General features: G+C 46.0%; 2 protein-coding genes across 11 annotated transcripts; one reads left to right on the top strand and one right to left on the bottom strand.

Moving 5' to 3' along the window:
- The first annotated feature begins 44 nt into the window (after nt 1-44).
- On the top strand, nt 45-8711 carry LOC148216761 (zinc finger protein 449-like). 10 transcript variants are annotated; one of them, XR_015795000.1, is made up of 7 exons: nt 99-353; nt 2407-3001; nt 3314-3428; nt 3559-3629; nt 4815-5206; nt 5839-5930; nt 7099-8707. XR_015795000.1 is itself a non-coding variant. In XM_088134462.1 (6 exons), exons 2-6 carry the CDS (start codon nt 2477-2479, stop codon nt 7132-7134), a joined length of 783 nt encoding a protein of 260 aa, XP_087990588.1. In that variant the 5' UTR covers nt 99-353; nt 2407-2476; the 3' UTR covers nt 7135-8702. The 10 variants fall into 10 exon arrangements, 3 of the variants coding, with proteins under 3 accessions (XP_087990588.1, XP_087990587.1, XP_087990589.1); XR_015795001.1 differs by having other exon boundaries at nt 5171-5206; nt 7099-8703; XR_015794997.1 differs by lacking the exon at nt 99-353 and adding an exon at nt 45-92 and having other exon boundaries at nt 5171-5930; nt 7099-8709.
- A 3622-nt stretch (nt 8712-12333) lies between these two features.
- On the bottom strand, nt 12334-19105 carry LOC148216760 (uncharacterized). The gene is made up of 6 exons (XM_088134454.1): nt 18896-19105; nt 17460-18063; nt 17036-17150; nt 16835-16905; nt 15518-15647; nt 12334-14714 (listed from the first exon to the last, which is right to left on the bottom strand). The coding sequence occupies exons 2-6, from the start codon at nt 17949-17951 to the stop codon at nt 13159-13161; spliced, it is 2364 nt and encodes a 787-aa protein (XP_087990580.1). The 5' UTR covers nt 17952-18063; nt 18896-19105; the 3' UTR covers nt 12334-13158.
- Nucleotides 19106-19276: the final 171 nt, after the last annotated feature.

The following is a 19276-nucleotide window of genomic DNA, read 5'->3' as shown; positions in this document are numbered from 1 at the left end:
TGAAGCACAAGGTGTTTCCTTCCATTTGCAGAGGGCGCCCCCTGGTGGACTCTGTGTGGATGTCAGGTGCTCATGCAAGGAGGGGAGAAAGGGTGCGTTTTTCATGGGGGAGGGGGCAGTAGGAAGGAGGCTGTTGTTTCCCCCTGATGAAGAAGCTTTCTGAACTCAAGTGCTTTGGACAATGTTAGACCCATCTCCAACCTTCTATATGTAAGAAAGGTTCTGGAGAAAGTCGCGTCCCTGATCAGAGGGAGGAGATGGAGCCCAGGAACAGACAGGAAATGGAAGGCAGTTTTCTCCTTACTCAAGTGACTAAAGATAATCCTGCCTTGATTCTGCATCCTGTAAAAGAGGTCAGTGGGAAAGGCTGTCAGGCTATCCAGATTCTGGTATTGTACCCCACAAAAATATTGTAGAGCTCCAGAAAGCTTTGTGGTGTCCAATTCCTGACCTGGCTTGCCTGAAAGGACTGACATTCTGCCACTGCAGAGACCCTGAGAGGAAGCCGATTATTTGGCTCCTTGGCAATCTGTTCCCAACCAGGATACAGCATCGAAAATTGTATTAGGTGCACTTATGGATGAGTTATGGAGAGAGAGGGTTTGGAGGAGTGCAACCCTCCCTGATGACTCAGTGGCTTTCAGTACCACCGACCGTGGCCTTGTTATGCACGATCACTGAGGAAGTGCACTGTTTAGTGGTAGTTCTCCTCCTTACTGAGGTAGTGATAGTGGAAGACAGACTAATGCAGAGACAGCTAATCTGTACATGCTCCAGCGCTCTCCCACTTACCACTCCTTTTGAAGATAGACATGGAACTCCTGGGGGAGGTCATCTTTTGGCCTAGAATCTGGTATCCTCCGTATGCTGATGATATCCAGTTATTTTTCACATCCCCAGGCCAAACAAGTGATGTGCTGGAGGTGGTGACTTAGAGGCTGTCAGAGTCCGAATGGGAAGGAACAGACAGTGAATTTCTGCAAGATTGAATATGTTTGGATTTGTGGACCTTACAATTCAAGGGAAATTCCATCTCTGACTTTGAACAGAGATGCACCAATGAATGAGCCACAATTTGGGGATTCTCCTAGATTCACCGGGAGGCCCTGCTCTCAGTCACTCAGTACCTAATGACAGAAACCCACTTCTCAATATGACAGGTTGCAGGAAGAAACAGGAGGGATTTCTCCATCTGAAGTGACTCCTCTGCCTTTGGAAACGTAGGCTAAAGAATAGCAGGAAAGATATTAAATTACACCTCAGGACAAAAAGCAATTTTGAAGGCAAGAAAAACTCAAAGCTGCACAAAATGTTGTTGTTTTAAAACTCAGTTGAAACAGGAGTAAGCTTCTCATCATAATTGCAATCTTCAACCTATTATCTTTAATTGGTTCTTGTTTAATTAAATTATCGCTCTTCCAAGGGCTGTCCTGTAATCTCCCTGATTCTCTCTAACCACTTTCTCTCTTCCTTCCCCTTCATTTCCATCCTTCATCCTTACCATTGACCATGACCTTCTTATGCACGGTCTCTGAGGAAGTGCACTGTTTAGTGGTAGTTCTCCTCCTTCTTGAGGTAATCATGGTGGAAGAGAGACCTGTCCAGAGACATCTATTCTGTGCGTGATCCAGGGCTCTGCCCACTTACCAGTCCTTTTGAAGATATACATAGAACTCCTGCGGGAGGTCATCTTTTGGCCTAGAGTCTGGTATCCTCCTTATGCTGATGATATCCAGTTCTTTTTCCCATCCCCAGGCCAAACAAGTGATGTGCTGGAAGTGGAGGCATAGAGGCCATCAGAGTCCGGATGGGAAGGAACAGACGGAGTGAATCTCTTCAAGATTGAATACGGTTCGGTTTGTAGACCATAGAGTTCCAGGGAAATTCCATCTCTGACTTTGAACAGAGATGCAGCAATGAATGAGCCACAATTTGGGGATTCTCCTAGACTCACCAGGAGGCCCTGCTCTCGGTCACCCATTACGTAATGACATGAACGCACTTCTCAATATGACAGGTTGCAGGGTAATTCCATTAGGATGTCGTTGTCTGTGAAGTGAACTTTCTTGGTTTGTTGGCCTGTTTGGGGTTTGGCATATTGTATGAACTCTACTTGTAGGTAAGTGTAGATCTAGGTTTTTAAAAAGCAAGGGCTTCCTTGTGAGAAAAAAGAAATAGAAAATGCTCCAAAATGCATTTATTCCATGTTCCCTGATGGAAGTCAATCCCATATTTTGCAACACACACACAGACATACCCACACACAAAGGGAGGAATTATCTGCTCAATGCCACTGCAATCCTGTACCAGCTCAGAAAAATACCTCCTTCCATGGGGAGGAGTGTTGTTGAATGGTTAAATCCACCACCTTCTGATTCTGGGAATTTATTTTCTTTTCCATCTCAGATACACAAACCGAAAACAATCTGTACATCCTCGCATCAGACTAATTTATCTCTTGGGCAAAGAGGGCTGAATGGCCTCCTGTGGTCATTCCTGCAGCTACAGTAATGTTCCTATCAATGACAAGGCTTTTGGAGATCCACAAGATTCCTTGGAGCCATTTGGAGTTGTGTTACAGGACAGAGAAAGAATGGAGACACAACCTTTAGCGAGTGAGCGAACTGGAAAAGGCCCTTCTGGGAGCTGCAGGGAGATCCGAGGAGGAATTGGGCAGGAGATCCTCGTAGCTGAGGAATCCATCCATTCAGAAGTTCAGCCCTGGAACTTCAGGAGCGTCCAATATCAGGAGGCTGAGGGTCCCCAAGGACTTTGCAGCCGACTCCACTATTTTTGTAGTCGATGGTTGAGACCAGAAAAGTACAGAAAAGCCCAGATGCTAGACCTGGTTGTTCTGGAGCAGTTCCTGGCCCTTCTGCCCCTGCAGATGGAGAGCTGGGTGCGAGAGTGTGGAGCAGAGACGAGTTCCCAGGCAGTGGCCGTGGTGGAAGGCTTCCTCCTGAGCCAGCTGGAAGAGCAGAAGGAGCAGGCCGAGTTGCAGGTGAGAGACTTTCGTCTTGGGAGCCCAGAAGGGGTCTGAATGTGATAAATTCAAATGTGTTTGAATTCTTAACCCCTCCCTACCAGAGTTCCCTGGCATTCATAATAGGTGGAGATGTTTCACTCATTCTTGTAGCCCATTGTTCCATTATCCATTCTAGAAGATACATTTCGGACAGGCGTTCCTTTCTTACTTTCCAGCCACACTGATGGACACTGGGGGCTTTGAAGTTGTGTTCAGAGAACAAGAATCCACTTCATCTTGTGTGATGTCCGTTATCTCTTCTTCTTTTCTCCTGCCTACCATTTCAAGTCCTTCGCTGTGGAGATCCGAGATCCTGCCGGAAGGAGGAATCCATCAATTCCCTCTCAGGAGCTGTTTTTCAGGAGGATCTCCTTGGAAGATCCAAATCAGGACATCTCAGGAGGTAATACAAGGTCCTCCCATTCCCCAGAGGGATAATCCCAGCTGTCTCATCTTCTCAGCGTCTTCTGTTCTGTAGAATTCCTCCTCCTATTTTATTAATTGTGCATTTTGAAATTCTGTCTCCCTCACAGGGAAGCATGGAAGAAAGTTGACTCCTCCTTATGGTGGAGCTGAAACTGTGGTTGAACCTCCAACTCAACAAGTAAGAGGAGGAAATTTATGTATTGGATTTGTATTCTCCCTTTCCTTCAGGAAGTCAAGCGGGTGTACTCAGCACCCTCTCCTTCCATTTTTCCCTCTTGTTTGGGCTCGGATATTTTCGTGTTCCTGAGCAATATGGCAGATCCAAGTGAGAGTCTTATTGGGAAATCTCTTCTATTAAGACCAGTACCTAACTCTCCTTGTGCTAGTTACTCTCCCTAGTTTTCAATAACTAATGTTTAACAAAATCCTTGAAGACACTCATTCTTTTTATCATTCTTTGACTTGGAATTGTGCAAAGTGGCTCAGAAATAACTAAATACTCACTCTGGCAAATTACCATTTTTTAAAAGCCTTATTTACAACCAGTGAAAAGAAAAATACGGAGATCAGATTAAAAGATAACGGAGACTATTAAGATCGAATGAATGTATGTGGATAGAAGTCTCTGAGTACAAATTATTCTGAAAGAGCACATAATCAAGGCACTTTTTGTTGCAAAATAATTTCTAATCCTCTTATTTGTGCCTGGACCTGGAAGCCAAAAAATCCAGCTTTGCAAAGGCTGAGAAATCTCCTTCTCAGGAAATTTCCTCTGTTTTCTTTTTTCCTGTTCAGCCAATGGTTCAGATTACTAGCAGCTTCCTTGAAATCTGAGGAGCAGAAACTGGGTTGCCTGTCTCTAGATATTGAAGGCAGCCCACACACATCCCTGGCTGTGCTCTCCCAGCACTTTCATGAAGGTGCCCAGGATTGCTCCCTCTGGGGACACCATAAACCATTTTCAGAAATGCCAAAAAGAATCCCCCCTCTCCCTACCATTTCCTTCTACGAACAAAGGAAGAATTGGAGTCCCTGATAGCTGGGGTGTCCTAGGCCCACCTGCCAGTTGATTCTCTCCAGACGCTGAGAGTCTTTTCATGTTGCATGGATGGATCGATGCAGAAGGAAAGTGGGGTTGCTTTCACTGAATGGCACTGAAATCTCTCAAGTTGATAAAACCTGCCTGAAATATTTTTTCAGTCAGAAGCTTTTGGCTCTGTCCATTTTCATATCCCAAACCTTGGAATCCTACCAGGCATAGCCATTTTACTTGGTATATATCTTTGCTCTGGGAATTGGTGAACAATAGTACAGATCTTGCAAATCCTCCTGGGCCTGTTCCCTTCTTTTTTTCCTTGTTCAGGAGGGTCTTGTGTTCTTCAAGGACGTGACCGTATGTTTCTCCAGGGAGGAGTGGTCTCAGCTAGATCCTCACCAAAAAGCGCTGTATTGAGAAGTCATGCTGGAAAACTATAGGAGCGTGGCCTCTCTGGGTAAGGGTTTCCTACCCTCCAATCAGAGAGTTCAGCAAGACATTTTGTGCTTAGATACCATCAGCTATTGCTTATTAAAAAGAACTTGATGTCAATTCTTCGGAGGGAGATGAAAAGCATATGGTGTTCTTCTGCTCCAGGGAAGGAAATAGGTCAATGGCCCTCTGCTTAGATGCATCCTGTGCCATTTCCCAGCTGGTGAATTTTTCCATTTCTTTTTGAACAGACCAGTGAGAATGTAGCTCCTTGGCTTGAGGAGGAGGTAAGCTCCATCACACTGATTTCAGCTTTTTGGACTGACATGCTTCCCTGTCTGTCCTCGGAAGGACTGTCATTTATTCAGGCTCTCGGTTTAGTGACTTTTCTTACTTTCCATTTCTATCCTGAGCCTTGAGATGGAGGGGGAAATGTTGCTGTGTTTCCATTGCAAAGATGTTCTTTAGGGTTAATGGAAGAACTCTAGGATGTTTTTTTTGCAAGCAGGAGATTTGGGCAAGAAAGAAATGAATAGGAATTGGGAGGTAGTTTGGGTAAGATGAAAAGGATGAGTTTCAAAATCAATTTAGTTCTCCCATATCCCTGCCGTAATTCATCCCCCTCCAATAAATATTAGGTTTTCCCCTAATACTTTCTTTGATGTTTCCCCTGATTCTTAGATAACTCAAAGCTGACTCTCTGTGAGATTTGAAAATATAAGGATAATTATAGACAAAAAGGGGCTTTAGATGTATTCGGTTTGTAGACCATAGGGTTCCAGGGAAATTCCATCTCTGACTTTGAACAGAGATGCAGCAATGAATGAGCCACAACTGGGGATTCTCCTAGACTCACCAGGAGGCCCTGCTCTCGGTCACCCATTACGTAATGACATGAACGCACTTCTCAATATGACAGGTTGCAGGAAGAAGCAGGAGGAAATTCTCCATCTGAAGTGACTCCTCTGCCTTTGGAGATGTAGGCTAAAGAATAACGGGAGAAATATTAAAGTAAGCTTTAGGAGTTTATTATTAAATATTAAAGTAAGCTTTAGGAGGAGTAAGCTTGTCATCATAATTGCAATCTTCAACCTATTACATTTATTTGGTTCTTGTTTAATTAAATTATAGCGCTTCCAAGGGCTGTCCTGTAATCTCGATTCTCTCCATCCACTTTCTCTCTTCCTTCCCCTTCATTTCCATCCTTCATCCATGCTAGACATAACCTTTTTTCCTGGTTGATCATTTCTTCCCCTCACTTTCTGTGGACTGACCATCACTTGAGAAGTGAAGACACTTTTGGGTGTTCTAGGTTTCAGACAATTTAGGATCTTGGTCCCCTGTGGGCAGAACCATCACGGAAGGCAAGCACAGAATGCATTTCAGCAACAATTGGATCGGTTGATTGAGTCCACGTTCCAGGAGAAGGGCCCCTTTAGTGTATGTCCCAGTTCCAGCACAAGCTACCTTGTTTTCTACTCTGGCTACCTTCTTGGCCCTTAAGGATATTAATAATTATTATTGGCTTATTATTTATAATGAGCCTCTGCATCTTTTACTGAGCTCGCTGAGTCTGTGTGTGCCCCCCTCAACTTTCTGAATCAAACCGTGAGGATCTGTGTCCTGATGGGGCTACTACAAGTGTCTTGTTGCCCTCCTATTTTCTGGAGGGTGTTTGTTTTCTGCCATCTCCTTTTCATGGTTTGAAATGTGTGTTGTTTTCATGCCATATTGAACAACCTCTCTCTCTGCCATGCTAAAAAAGCTGTGTGTGTATATGTGAGAAGCTGTCACCTCTGCTGGTCAGGGTGATTTGAACAATTTCTCAGCTGCCTGGGAAGACTTGGAGACTGTACATGCCCCAGTGGGCTATACTTGTTGGGACTTGGGAGAAAAGGTCTGTGTTCCCATTAACCTAGGATTCTTTCTTCTCCTTCTCCTCCTGCTCCTCCTTCCCTTTGTAATTGAATACATGAGGAAAACAAGGGTTATAGCATCTTGTTTTTAAATAAATGACTGAATGTCATGGAAAACATTTGGGTGGTACTTAGGAGAGTGTATTTGGGAAAGTGTGTGAACTCATTGGTTGCACGTTCGAAAAATGTGGGAAGTCCTGTGCCCTGTTAAGAGGTGTGGCTTGTGAGTAAATAGCTAGCTGTCTGCTTTCTCTCCTGAACAGCTTCAGCCCTCAGAAGGAGAAGAGATTTGTTGGTGACATCTGGCCTCTTGCCCCTGTTTTCTTACCCTAACTCCAGGCTGGAGCTCCTTGCCCCATCCAATGTCCCCACTTCAGCCTTTTCCTGGCGTTTCTCCCATTTGCCTCAGCTTCTGCAGGACGTGCTCTCCCCAAGCCTGTTAGTTACACGGTTGGAGGATGGGACCAATGGGGACGAAGATGAAGGACAGAGGGAGAGTTCAAGGCCTCCTCATGCAGCCAATGTGAGCTAAGCCCCGTCCCCCTTTCTGGACATTTGCACAACTTCTACAAACTCTACTTTATGACTTCCTGGGATGGGCTCCTGGCTTTGCAAGCCTCATACTCCCCGGAATCCACTCTTGTGACTTTGCACCAAGATTTCAGTGAGTGTCTCTGCCTGTGCAGAGGGCAAACCTTGTGAGATGGAGAGTCACTGATGCCAGGGCTGCTGCTGCTACTTCTTCACTGGCTGTGCCCCCAGAGGAGACTGATTTGAAATTGCAAGGATTGAGAAGGATGATTGGGGTGGGGGGTGGGGGAGAGGACTGGATGTTGGGGAAACCTGTACATGAAAAAGGACTGATCCATTGTCTTTAAAGCAAGCCTTTCTTTTTCCTCACGACATTGTAAAAGGACAGCCACCACTGCAAGGAAATAAAGAAGATATTCCAACCAGAGTGGAAGGAAAGGGCCCCTCTAACTTACTGGCTGCCTAAGAAAGGTGGTGGCATCTGCAGCATGTTGCGGTCTCTAGATCTTCCTCATATTAATGTGGAGGAACAATCTGTGATCTTGTGAACATTGAGAAGATCTCTCTACAGGATCAAGACTCGCTTTCCTCAAGAACAGCAGCTCCAAAGGATCATTAGAGATTCGAGGAGGCCACAAAAATGAGGAAAATCCTGTCAGAAATGGCAGGTCGGTCAAAAAACAAGAACAAGGAGGCAAACTTTGAAGTACAGCCTGTGTCTTGTGGTTGTTACCAAACTCAGGCCTTAAGCGATGGAAGATGGGGGCTAGTAGGGATACAGGGAGGGAAGTGATGATGGGTTAGGAAAATTAAGATCTCTGTTGATCTTTATTTAGTTAGTTCAATTGATACAGCTGCCCTTCTCACATTCATGACTCCAGGCGGCTAATAATGGTTTGAAAGTCCAGGTAGCAGCCTGTTACAATGAGAATAATCCTGAAGAAAAAGAAAGATCAAAAGAAAAAAAGTTTCCAATAAAGAACTCAATCTCATGGACATTGTAGAAATTTTACCTGAAAACAAGGCACCATGGGGGAGAGATTAAGAGTGGGACAATGGCGTCTCCTATGACTGGAGAAAAGGTGGAATCGTAAAATGAGGGAAGGCAATAGTGAAAAGTGAATATAAAGCTCAAATACCATGAGACCCACTCCCCCAAAATTTTCATTTTATACTTCTGAGTCAAGTAGGGAATATGCCTCTTTAGATGATGAATAAAGACAGGAAAAGAAAGTATAAATGTTGTTCTAGCCACAAGAGCTGAAGTCTCCACTGGTTTGAAGAGATTCCTCTGCATTTACAGGTCACTATTAATTAATTAATTAATTAATTAAATTTGTCCCCCGCCCATCTCCCCCCAATGGGGGACTCTGGGCGGCTCACAACACGTTAAAAGCAATAAATACTGTAAATATGCAATTAAAAACCTATAATAATTCACATTTACAAAAATAAAAGGAAAAAATCCAGGAGGCCGATGGTTCAAGGCAGCAACGCCAGGCCTCTAAGGGACCAGCCAAACCCTCACTTGATGGTGCCCCTCCTCGCCCCAGGCCAGATGGCGGAGCCAGGTCTTCAGATCCCTCCAAAAGGCCGGGAGTGAGGGGGCCAATCTCACCTCCGGGGGCAGGATATTCCCAAGGGCGGGGGCTGCAACAGAGAAGGCCCGCCTTCTGGACCCCACCAGTCGGACCTCTTTTGCCAAGGGGGTCCGGAGCATATTCTCTCTGTGTGATCGGGTGGGACGGGATGAAGACGTGGGGGAGAGAAGGTCTCTCAGGTAACCCGGTCCCATGCCATGTAGGGCTTTAAAGATGATAGCCGACACCTTGAATTGGACCCGGAAGCAAACCAGTACCCAATGCAGCTCCCGAAGCAATGGTGTTACGTGGGTCCTTCTTCAGGCCCCAAAAGTAGCTCGCGCACTGCGTTCTGGACCAGCTGAAGCTTCCGGATACTCTTCAAGGGTAGCCCCATATAGAGCGTATTGCAGGAGTCTATCTGGGAGATAAGAAAGGCATGAGTGACCGAAGGGCATCCCGATCCAGGAAAGGGTGTAACTGGTGCACAACCTGAAGTTGTGCAAAAGCCCTGCTGGCCATGGCTGCCACCTGCTCTCCGCGCACGAATTGTGAGTCCAGGAGGACCCCCAGATTACGCACTGGGTCTGTCTGGGACAGTGCTACCCCATCCAGCACCAACGATGACAAAGTCTCAGATACAGAGGAGTCATTAACCCACAGCCACTCCATCTTATCAGGGTTCAGCTGACGCCTGTTGTTCCCCATTCAGACCCTCACAGCCTCCAGGCACCGCGAAAGGGCGGTCACAGCATCGCTTACTTCACCTGGGATGGAGATGTATAATTGAGTATCATCAGCATACTGATGATACCTCATCCCATGATGACGTATGATCTCACCCAGCGGTTTCATGTAGATGTTGAAAAGGAGCGGAGAGAGAACCGAAACCTGCGTCACCTCATAAAGGAGGGGCCGAGGATGGGACCTCTCGCTCCCTATCACCACCTATTAGGATTGGCCCTGAAGAAAGGAGGTGAACCAGCACAAGACTGTGCCGCTCACCCCCACCCCCGAGTCGTCCCAATGGGATACCGTGGTTGACAGTATCGAAAGCCGCTGAGAGATCAAGGAGAGCATGGATGATTGCACTTCCACCATCCAGCTCCCGCCAGAGATCATCCATAACTGTGTGACCAATGCTGTTTCTGTTCCATCACCGGGCCTGAAACCTGACTGGAAGGGGTCCAGATAATTTGTTTCCTCCAGAACCCTTTGGAGCTGTGACTTTCTCAACCGTCTTCCCCCAAAAGGAGAGGTGGGAGACTGGATGGAAATTGTCCAGTCCGGTAGCATCCAGGGAAGGTTTCTTGAGGAGGGGGTGCACCAACGCCTCTTTAAAGGCAGCTGGAAACACTCCTTCCCGCAAGGATGTATTAACTCTCGCCTGGATCCAACTGCATGTCACCTCCTGAGCTGCTTTCACCAGCCAGGAGGGGCATGGGTCCAGATGACAAGTGGTAGCCTCCACAGTCCGGAGGATCCTGTCCACTTCCTCAGGAACAACAGGATCAAACCGTTCCCAGATAACTGGGCAAGAACGATCCTTTGGTATCTCCCCAGACCCTGCGCCATGCTCGGAGTCTAACTTGGAACGAATCCGAGCGATTTTATCCTGCAGATGCTCTGAAAATTCCTCCGTGCGGCCCTGCAAATGAATCCCCAGATCCCCCTGGAGGGATGTAGTGATCAGAAACAGGGCCGCCAGGCGGCACTCTGAGGATGCCATAAGGGTGGAGAACTATTGGCGCTTCACCGCTCTTATCGCCACAGTGTAGGCCTTGATAGCGGTTCTAACCTGTTTGGTCGGATTCGGTCTTTGTCTTCCTCCAGCGGAGCTCTAGTCATCTGTTGACCCTCTTCAGCACCCTCAACTCCGATGTGGCAAGAGAGGTTGCATAGGCACAATCCTATCCAAGGCCCCGGCTGCCTCCCTCTTCCAAGCAGTTGCCAAGCCCTCCACTGGACCGTGCAGCAGATCCACGGGAATACCCCCCAGCTCCCTCTGAAACCCTGACGGGTCCATCAGGCGCTGGGGCTGGACCAAGCGCATGGGTCCTGCCTCCTGGCGGAGGCGGTTGGTATAGGAGAAACTCAGGGTCACCAGGACTTGATCTGACCATGACAATGGGGACAGCTGTAAATCTCCCCTCAGATCACTTTGCCATTGCTCCAACAAGAAAACGAAATCCACCATGTGGCCACTGTCTAGGGTTGGCTCCCGCACAATTTGTGACAGGCCCATGGCTGCCATGGTAGCCGTGAACTCCCGAGCCGCCTCCGAGGTCCGTCCCGGGGACGGCAAGTTGAAGTCCCCCAGAACCATAAGCCTGGGGAACTCCACCACCAGCCCCGAGACGGCCTCCAGCAGCTCAGGCAGGGAGGTTGCCATGCAGCAGGGAGGCTGGTACAGTAGCAGCACTCCGAACTGCTCCTGGGAGCCCAACATAAGAAACAGTGTCTCACAGCCAGAGACTTGTGCAGCAATGCCCCTGAAGGCCACCAAGGACTCTCGGATGACGACAGCCGCCCCTCCTGCATTTCCCTGGCATCTTGGCTGGTGCCACACCATGAACACAGCGGTGCACATTTCCGAGAGGGGCACTCCCCCGTACCTCAACAGGTCTCGGTAATACATGCCAGGTCCACCCCTCCTCGGTGATCAAGTCACATATGAGGGGGGCCTTGGTTTTAACCGACCTGGCATTAAGCAGCAACAGCCGGAGGCCAGGGCTCCTATGAACCTGCTGACCAAGGCCTGGGAGCAAGCATGCCAGCCACTGACCTCAAAAGCCAGCCGCAAAATGGCAGCTCCCGTGGTCTACTCACAAGGAGCGGCTATCCAGAGGCACGGGGATAAATCTCAACAATCTCTCATTCTTCTGGAAAGATTTTGCCAATCCGGATCCAGCATCCAGCTATCATACTCCTCATAAATGTGGTCCCACTGCTAGCAGGATATCAGCTCGCCACGGCACTCACAGGAAGTCACCCAATTTCTTATTCTCCACTTTGAGCCAGAACAATTGGTGACCAGTTTTTGAATAAACAGCTTCAAGCCAGCATGAGCCTCTGAAACCTTGAAGTCTCCCCCCACCCAACTCCTTCCAAAATTTTTCCTGTGTTACTAATTTTCAATGCAAGAACCTGAGAACAGAAATGAAAGAAAAAAGAACAAGAAAGAAGGAGGGGGGGAGGGAGGGGGAGGGAGGGAAAAATTAGAAGCACAAATCCTCTTAGTTGTCACTTTTAATTTAAAATCACAATTATTCAGTGGGAGAATTCAATATCACATTCCATCTTTCTCCCTATCCTTTGATGGAAGTTGTGTTACCTTCGGATTATAATATTGCTTCGGAGAAGAAGGGAGGGAGGGAGGGAGGGAGGGAGAAATAAGAAGCACAATCCTATTAGTTGTCATTTTTAATTTCATATCACAATTATTCAGGGGGCAATTCAAAATCACATCCCATCTCCCTCCATATTATTGATGGAACTTATGTTACCTCTGGATTATAATATTGCTACAGACCTCTGAATGTATTCAGGAATGAGAAAGAGAGTGGGAAACAATTGTAAGAAGTCTAAGCAAAAGAAGGAAAGTTGAAACTCTGGGAAGTGATTGGTTGAGTTGAATTTCTATCTGCATTCTGGTATAGCAGAAGGAAAACTAAAAAACCTTTGTCCTGAAGAGCTGCATCAGGGAGATGCAGCTCCTTCGGCTCTTTGGGGACCTCTTACATGTCTGCCTGTACACATCCGTCCCAGCAGGATGGTCAAGTGGGAAGAACAAACAATTGATGAGCAAGAAGCTCACTTGTAAAACCACAATGAAGACAACATCTTCATCACATTGTACAGCCCAGAATCTGACATGCCCAAAATAACGGTAAAGTTAAGAAAAAGATTTTTTCTTTTATTGACGAGCAACAGCGTTGGCCACCTTCAAATGACAGTACCTTCAAAAATCCACAGTTCATAACTAAAATGGCACATACCCATTCCTTTTCTTTCCGTTGGTAAATTCATCCCTCTGGGGCTGCCAGTTGTGAAGGTCACACAAAAAACATTCCTTCCCTAGTCAGTATACACAAATAGGAAATGCATAGATTTAAACAACCATAGTTAGAATTTACATGGATTCTCACCCAAATGGGTCTGTGTGTTGGAAATTAGGTCACTGCTTCTCCTGAAGCTCTTTCCACACTCCATTCATTTATCCGGCTTCTCTCCTGCGTGGATAAATCCATGAGATACGAGGGAATGGCTCTTAGTAAAACATTTTCTGCACTCTAAACACTTATATGGCTTCTCTCCTGTGTGGATCCGTTTATGGGAACTTAGGTTACTGTGTTGGCTGAAGCCCTTCCCACACTCCATGCATGTATACGGCTTCTCCCCTGTGTGGATCCTTTGATGAACAGTAAGAGACCTGTTTTCACGGAAGCTCTTTCCACACTCCATGCATTTGTACGGCTTCTCTCCTGTGTGGATCCTTTGATGAACAGTAAGAGAACTGTTTTTACAGAACTCCTTTCCACACTCCATGCATTTGTATGTGTGGACCCTTCTATGAGATGTGAGGGAACAGCCCTCACTGAAACATTTTCCACACTCTGTGCACTTATATGGCTTCTCTCCTGTGTGCATCCGTTTATGGGAAGTAAACTTACTCTGTTGCCTGAAGGCCTTCCCACACTCCATGCATTTATATGGCTTCTCCCCTGTGTGGATCCTTTGATGAACAGTAAGAGAAGAGTTTTCACGGAAGCTCTTTCCACACTCCATGCATTTGTATGGCTTCTCTCCTGTGTGGATCCTTCTATGAGATTTGAGGGAACAGCTGTTAGTGAAACTTTTTCCACACTCCATGCATTTGTATGGCTTCTCTCCTGTGTGGATCCTTCTATGAGATTTGAGGGAACAGCTGTTAGTGAAACTTTTTCCACACTCCATGCATTTATATGGGTTCTCCCCTGTATGGATCCTTTTATGAAGAGTAAGATATGAGTTTTCACGGAAGCTCTTTCCACACTCCATGCATTTATATGGCTTCTCTCCTGTGTGGATCCTTCTATGAGATGTGAGGGAAGAGCTCGTACTGAAACTTTTCCCACACTCTGTGCACTTATATGGCTTCCCTCCTGTGTGGATCCTTTTATGGGAAGTAAGCTTACTGTGTTGGCTGAAGGCCTTCCCACACTCCATGCATTTATATGGCTTCTCCCCCGTGTGGATCCTTTGATGAACAGTAAGAGAACTGTTTTTACAGAAGCTCTTTCCACACTCCATGCATTTATATGGGTTCTCCCCTGTGTGGATCCGTTGATGAACACTAAGAGAACTATTTAAACTGAAGCTCTTTCCACACTCCATGCATTTGTATGGCTTCTCTCCTGTGTGGATCCTTTTATGAGATGTAAGGGACCCATTTTCATGGGGAACAGTGAAAATGCAATTGTAATTATTTCCATTGTATCTGGATATATAATCTTTTGCTTGGACTGGATAGTGTTCATTTATTTCTAATTTGTCTTTGAATAGGCCTACACTTTTCACAATATATTTTTTCTTTATTTTTCCTTGTTGGGGAAGAAAGTCTTGAATCTCAGTATCAGTGGAAATTGAGCTTTCCTTATTCCCAGTATTTGACTGGTTTCTCTCATGCCTTTCTAGTTCCATTTGAATTGCAGGCTTCTCTGTTCCACCTCCATGCCAGATCATTTGGAATGGTTCACTGGAATCTTTGTTCTCCTGCCCAAGATTACCTTCAACAGAAAAAAGAAATCAAAATGATACAAGGTTAGGGAAAAACATCAAACTGTAGGAGGTTGTATCCATTTCCTTCTGAAATTTGGGCAAATTCAAATATATTCCACATTTGCATGCTTACGATGTCATAGTATAGAAATGATAATTTCCCTATTCATGAGCCATAAATGCTTCAAAAAAATCTAAAGCATCGTTTATACTTATCCTTATATATTCAAATCTCACACAGAGTCAGCTTTCAGTTAAGGAAGAGTCGGGGGAAACATCAAAGAAAGTATTAGGGGAAAACCTAAGATTTATTGGAGGGGGATGAATTACGGCAGGGATCTGTGAGAACTAAATCAATTTGGAAAGTCATACTTTTCGTCCTACCCAAACTACCTCCCATTTCCTGTTCATTTTTTTCTTGCCCAAATCTCATGGTTGCAAAAAAAAGTCCTAGAGTTTTTCCATTAAACCTAAACATGACAGTCCTTCCGAGGACAGACAGAGAAGCATGTCAGTCCAAAAAGCTGAAATCAGTGTGATGGAGTTTAGCTCCTCCTCAAGCCAAGGAGCTACTTTCTCACTGATCTGTTCAAAAAGAAATGGAAAAATTCACCAGCTGGGAAATGGCACAGGATGCATCTAAGCAGAGGGCCATTGACCTATTTCCTTCCCTGGAGCAGAAGAACACCATATGTTTCTCATCTCCCTCTGAAGAATTGACATCAAGTTCTTTTTAATAAGCAATAGCTGATGGCATCTAAGCACAAAATGTCTTGCTGAACTCTCTGATTGGAGGGTAGGAAACCCTTACCCAGAGAGGCCACGTTCCTATAGTTTTCCAGCATGACTTCCCAATGCAGCGCTTTTTGGTGAGGATCCAGCTGAGACCACTCCTCCTTGGAGAAACATACGGCCACGTCCTTGAAGAACACAAGACGCTCCTGAACAAGGAAAAAAGAAGGGAACAGGACCAGGAGGATTTGCAAGATCTGCAGTATTGTTCACAAATACCCAGAGCAAAGATATATACCAAGTAAAATGGCTATGCCTGGTAGGATTCCAAGGTTTAGGGTATGAAAATTTACAGACCCAAAAGCTTCTGACTGAAAAAATATTTCCGGTAGGTTTTATCAACTTGAGAGATTTCAGTGCCATTCAGTGAAAGCAACCCCACTTTCCTTCTGCATTGATCCATCGATGCAACGTGAAAAGACTCTCAGCGCCTGGACAGAATCAACTGGCAGGTGGGCCTAGGACACCCCAGCTATCAGGGACTCCAATTCTTCCTGTGTTTGCAGAAGGAAATGGCGGGGAGAGGGGGGATTCTTTCTAGCTTTTCTGGAAATGGTTTATGGTGTCCCCAGTGGGACCAATCCTGGGCACCTTCATGAAAGTGCTGGGAGAGCACAGCCAGGGATGTGTGTGGGCTCCCTTCAATATCCAGAGACAGGCAACCCAGTTTCTGCTCCTCCTCAGATTTCAAGGAAACTGCTAGTAGTCTGAGCCATTGGCTGAACAGGAAAAAAGAAAGGAGAGGAAATTTCCTGGGAAGGAGATTTCTCAGCCTTTGCAAAGCTGTATTGTTTGACTTCCAAATCCAGGGACAAATAAGAGGATTAGAAATTATTTTGCAACAAAAAGTGCCTTGATTATGTGCTCTTTCAGAATAATTCGTACTCAGAGACTTCTATCCATATACCTTCATTCCATTTTAATAGTCTCCGTTATCTTTTAATCTGATCTCCGTATTTTTCTTTTCACTGGTTGTAAATAAGGCTTTTAAAAAATGGTAATGTTCCAGAGTGAGTATTTAGTTATTTCTGAGCCGCTTTGCACAATTCCAAGTCAAAGAATGATAAAAAGAATGAGTGTCTTCAAGGATTTTGTAAAACATTAGTTATTGAAAACTAGGGAGAGTAACTAGCACAAGGAGAGTTAGGTACTGGTCTTAAAAGAAGAGATTTCCCAATAAGACTCTCAGTTGAATCTGCCATATTGCTCAGGAACACGAAAATATCCGAGCCCAAACAAGAGGGAAAAACGGAAGGAGAGGGTGCTGAGTACACCCGCTTGACTTCCTGAAGGAAAGGGAGAATACAAATCCAATAAATAAATTTCCTCCTCTTACTTGTTGAGTCATAGGTTCAACCACGGTTTCAGCTCCACCATAAGGAGGAGTCAGCTTTCTTCCATGCTTCCCTGTGAGGGAGACAGAATTTCAAAATGCACAATTAATAAAATAGGAGGAGGAATTCTACAGAACAGAAGACACTGAGAAGATGAGACAGCTGGGATTATCCCTCTGGGGAATGGGTAGACCTTGTATTACCTCCTGAGGTGTCCTGATTTGGATCTTCCAAGGAGATCCTCCTGAAAAACAGCTCCTGAGAGGGAATTGATGGATTCCTCCTTCCCGCAGGATCTCGGATCTCCACAGCAAAGGACTTGAAATGGTAGGCAGGAGAAAAGAAGAAGAAATAGCCGACATCACACAAGATGAAGTGGATTCTTGTTCTCTGAACACAACTTCAAAGCCCCCAGTGTCCATCAGTGTGGCTGCACAGTAAGAAAAGAAAGCCTGTCCCAAATCTATCTTCTAGAAGGCATACTGGAACAATGGCTTACAAGAATGAGTGAGATATTTCCACCTATTATGAATGCCAGGAAACTCTGGTACGGAGGGGTTAAGAATTCAAACACATTGTTTATGACATTCAAACCCCTTCTGGGCTCCCAAGACGAAGGTCTCTCACCTGCCACTCGACCTGCTCCTTCTGCTCCTCTGCCTGGCTCAGGAGGAAGCCTTCCACCAAGGCCACCGCTTGGGAGCTGGTCTCTGCTCCACACTCCCGCACCCAGCTCTCCATCTGCAGGGGCAGAAGGGCCAGAAACCGCTCCAGAACAACCAGGTCCAGCATCTGTGCTTTTGTGTGCTTTTCTGGTCTCAACCATCGACTACAAAAGTAGTGGAGTCGGCTGCAAAGTCCTCGGGGACCCTCAGCCTCCTGATATTGAACACTCCTGAAGTCCCAGGGCAGAACATCTGAATGGATGGATTCCTCCTCCAGGATCTCCTGCCCACTTCTTCCTTGGATCTCCCCACAGCTCCCAGGCTCAACAGCACAACGGCCTTTTCCAGTTCGCTCACTCGCTAAAGGTTGTGTCTCCATTCTTTCTCTGTCCTGTAACACAACTCCAAATGGGTCCAAGGAGTCTTGCGGATCTCCAAAAGCCTTGTCATTCATAGGAACGTTACTGTAGCCGCAGGAATGACCACAGCAGACATTCAGCCCTCTTTGCCCAAGAGATAAATTAGTCTGTATGTGAGGGTGTACAAATGGTTTTCGGTTTGTGTATCTGAGATGGAAAAGAAAATAAATTCCAAGAATTAGAAGGTGGTGGATTTAACCATTCAACAACACTCATCCCCATGCAAGGAAGTATTTTTCTGAGCTGGTACACGATTGCAGTGGCATTGAGCAGATAGTTCCTCCCTTTGTGTGTGGGTATGTTTGTATATGTGTGGTGCAAAATTTGGGACTGACCTCTGTCAAGGAACACAGAATAAATGCATTGCGGAGCATTTTCTATTTCTTTTTTCTCACAAGGAAGGCCTTGCTTTTTGAAAACCTAGATCTACACTTTCCTACAAGCAGGGTTCACACAATATGCCAAACCCCAAACAGGCCAACAAACCAAGAAAGTTCAGTTCCCATAAAATGAAATGCTAATGGAATTACCCTGGCTTAGGATGTTCCACTTCCCTTTCTTCAGGGCTTGTTTCTTAAGAGCCAAGTCACACTATTACTAGGCAGGCGGGTTCACAAGATGCCCTAAGCCCAAACACGTCATGCAAGTTCACTGAAAACAGGGCTTGAGAGAACGTAGCATACTGTCCTGGTTCACTCACCCTCCTGTTCAACTGCAGAGGTCCATCCCTGCTTTAGTCTCATCCAGCAAATAGTGAGAATGCAGGCACAATCTTTTGCATCTCCTTCCTTGGAAACCTTTTCTTTTGTCCTGCTAGAGTTTGCAATGCAAATTCTCCCCCTCCCCCCTCTCAGGGACTTTTCACCAGAAATGGGGCAGGAAGGGCCACCACATCCCCTCCTCTTTCCAGGGAATCCCGGATTTGTGCCTGGGGGCAATATGGCTGGTCTGCAGCTCTGCTTTCCCCCCTCCCTGTTACCTGCATGGAAAGATGTTTCAGGGGGACATGAAATCTCGGCTCTTCCACTCCCAGGACTCAGAAGATTGAATTGAACCTGGATGAGAACTTGGCATGTGTCTCTTTCTTCTGCAGTGAAGAACCCTCTGCCTCTCTTTGCCCAGGAAAATGCCCCCCACTCACCCAGGGCCAAGTCTGGATCTCTTCCCTGCAAGACTTTCCTGCAATCTTTTTAACTACCTGTGAAGCTCAACGGGTTAAAGAGAAAGAGCGTGCAGCATCCTAGAGGGTCAAGACTTAGTGATGTCACTCCCTTCCCCCCTCCTCTGGAGAGTCACGTGTGGCATTCTCCCTCCAGTGGCCCAATGATGAAGCACAAGGTGTTTCCTTCCATTTGCAGAG

This window comes from Python bivittatus, unplaced genomic scaffold (assembly GCF_059951505.1).
Source record: "Python bivittatus isolate LINGU-HERP-01145 unplaced genomic scaffold, Pbiv_v1 ctg000080_np1212, whole genome shotgun sequence".
In the NCBI taxonomy this organism is placed as follows: domain Eukaryota; kingdom Metazoa; phylum Chordata; class Lepidosauria; order Squamata; family Pythonidae; genus Python; species Python bivittatus.
Note: the sequence above shows the minus strand (reverse complement) of the source record. Positions and strands in the feature narration are given on the sequence as shown.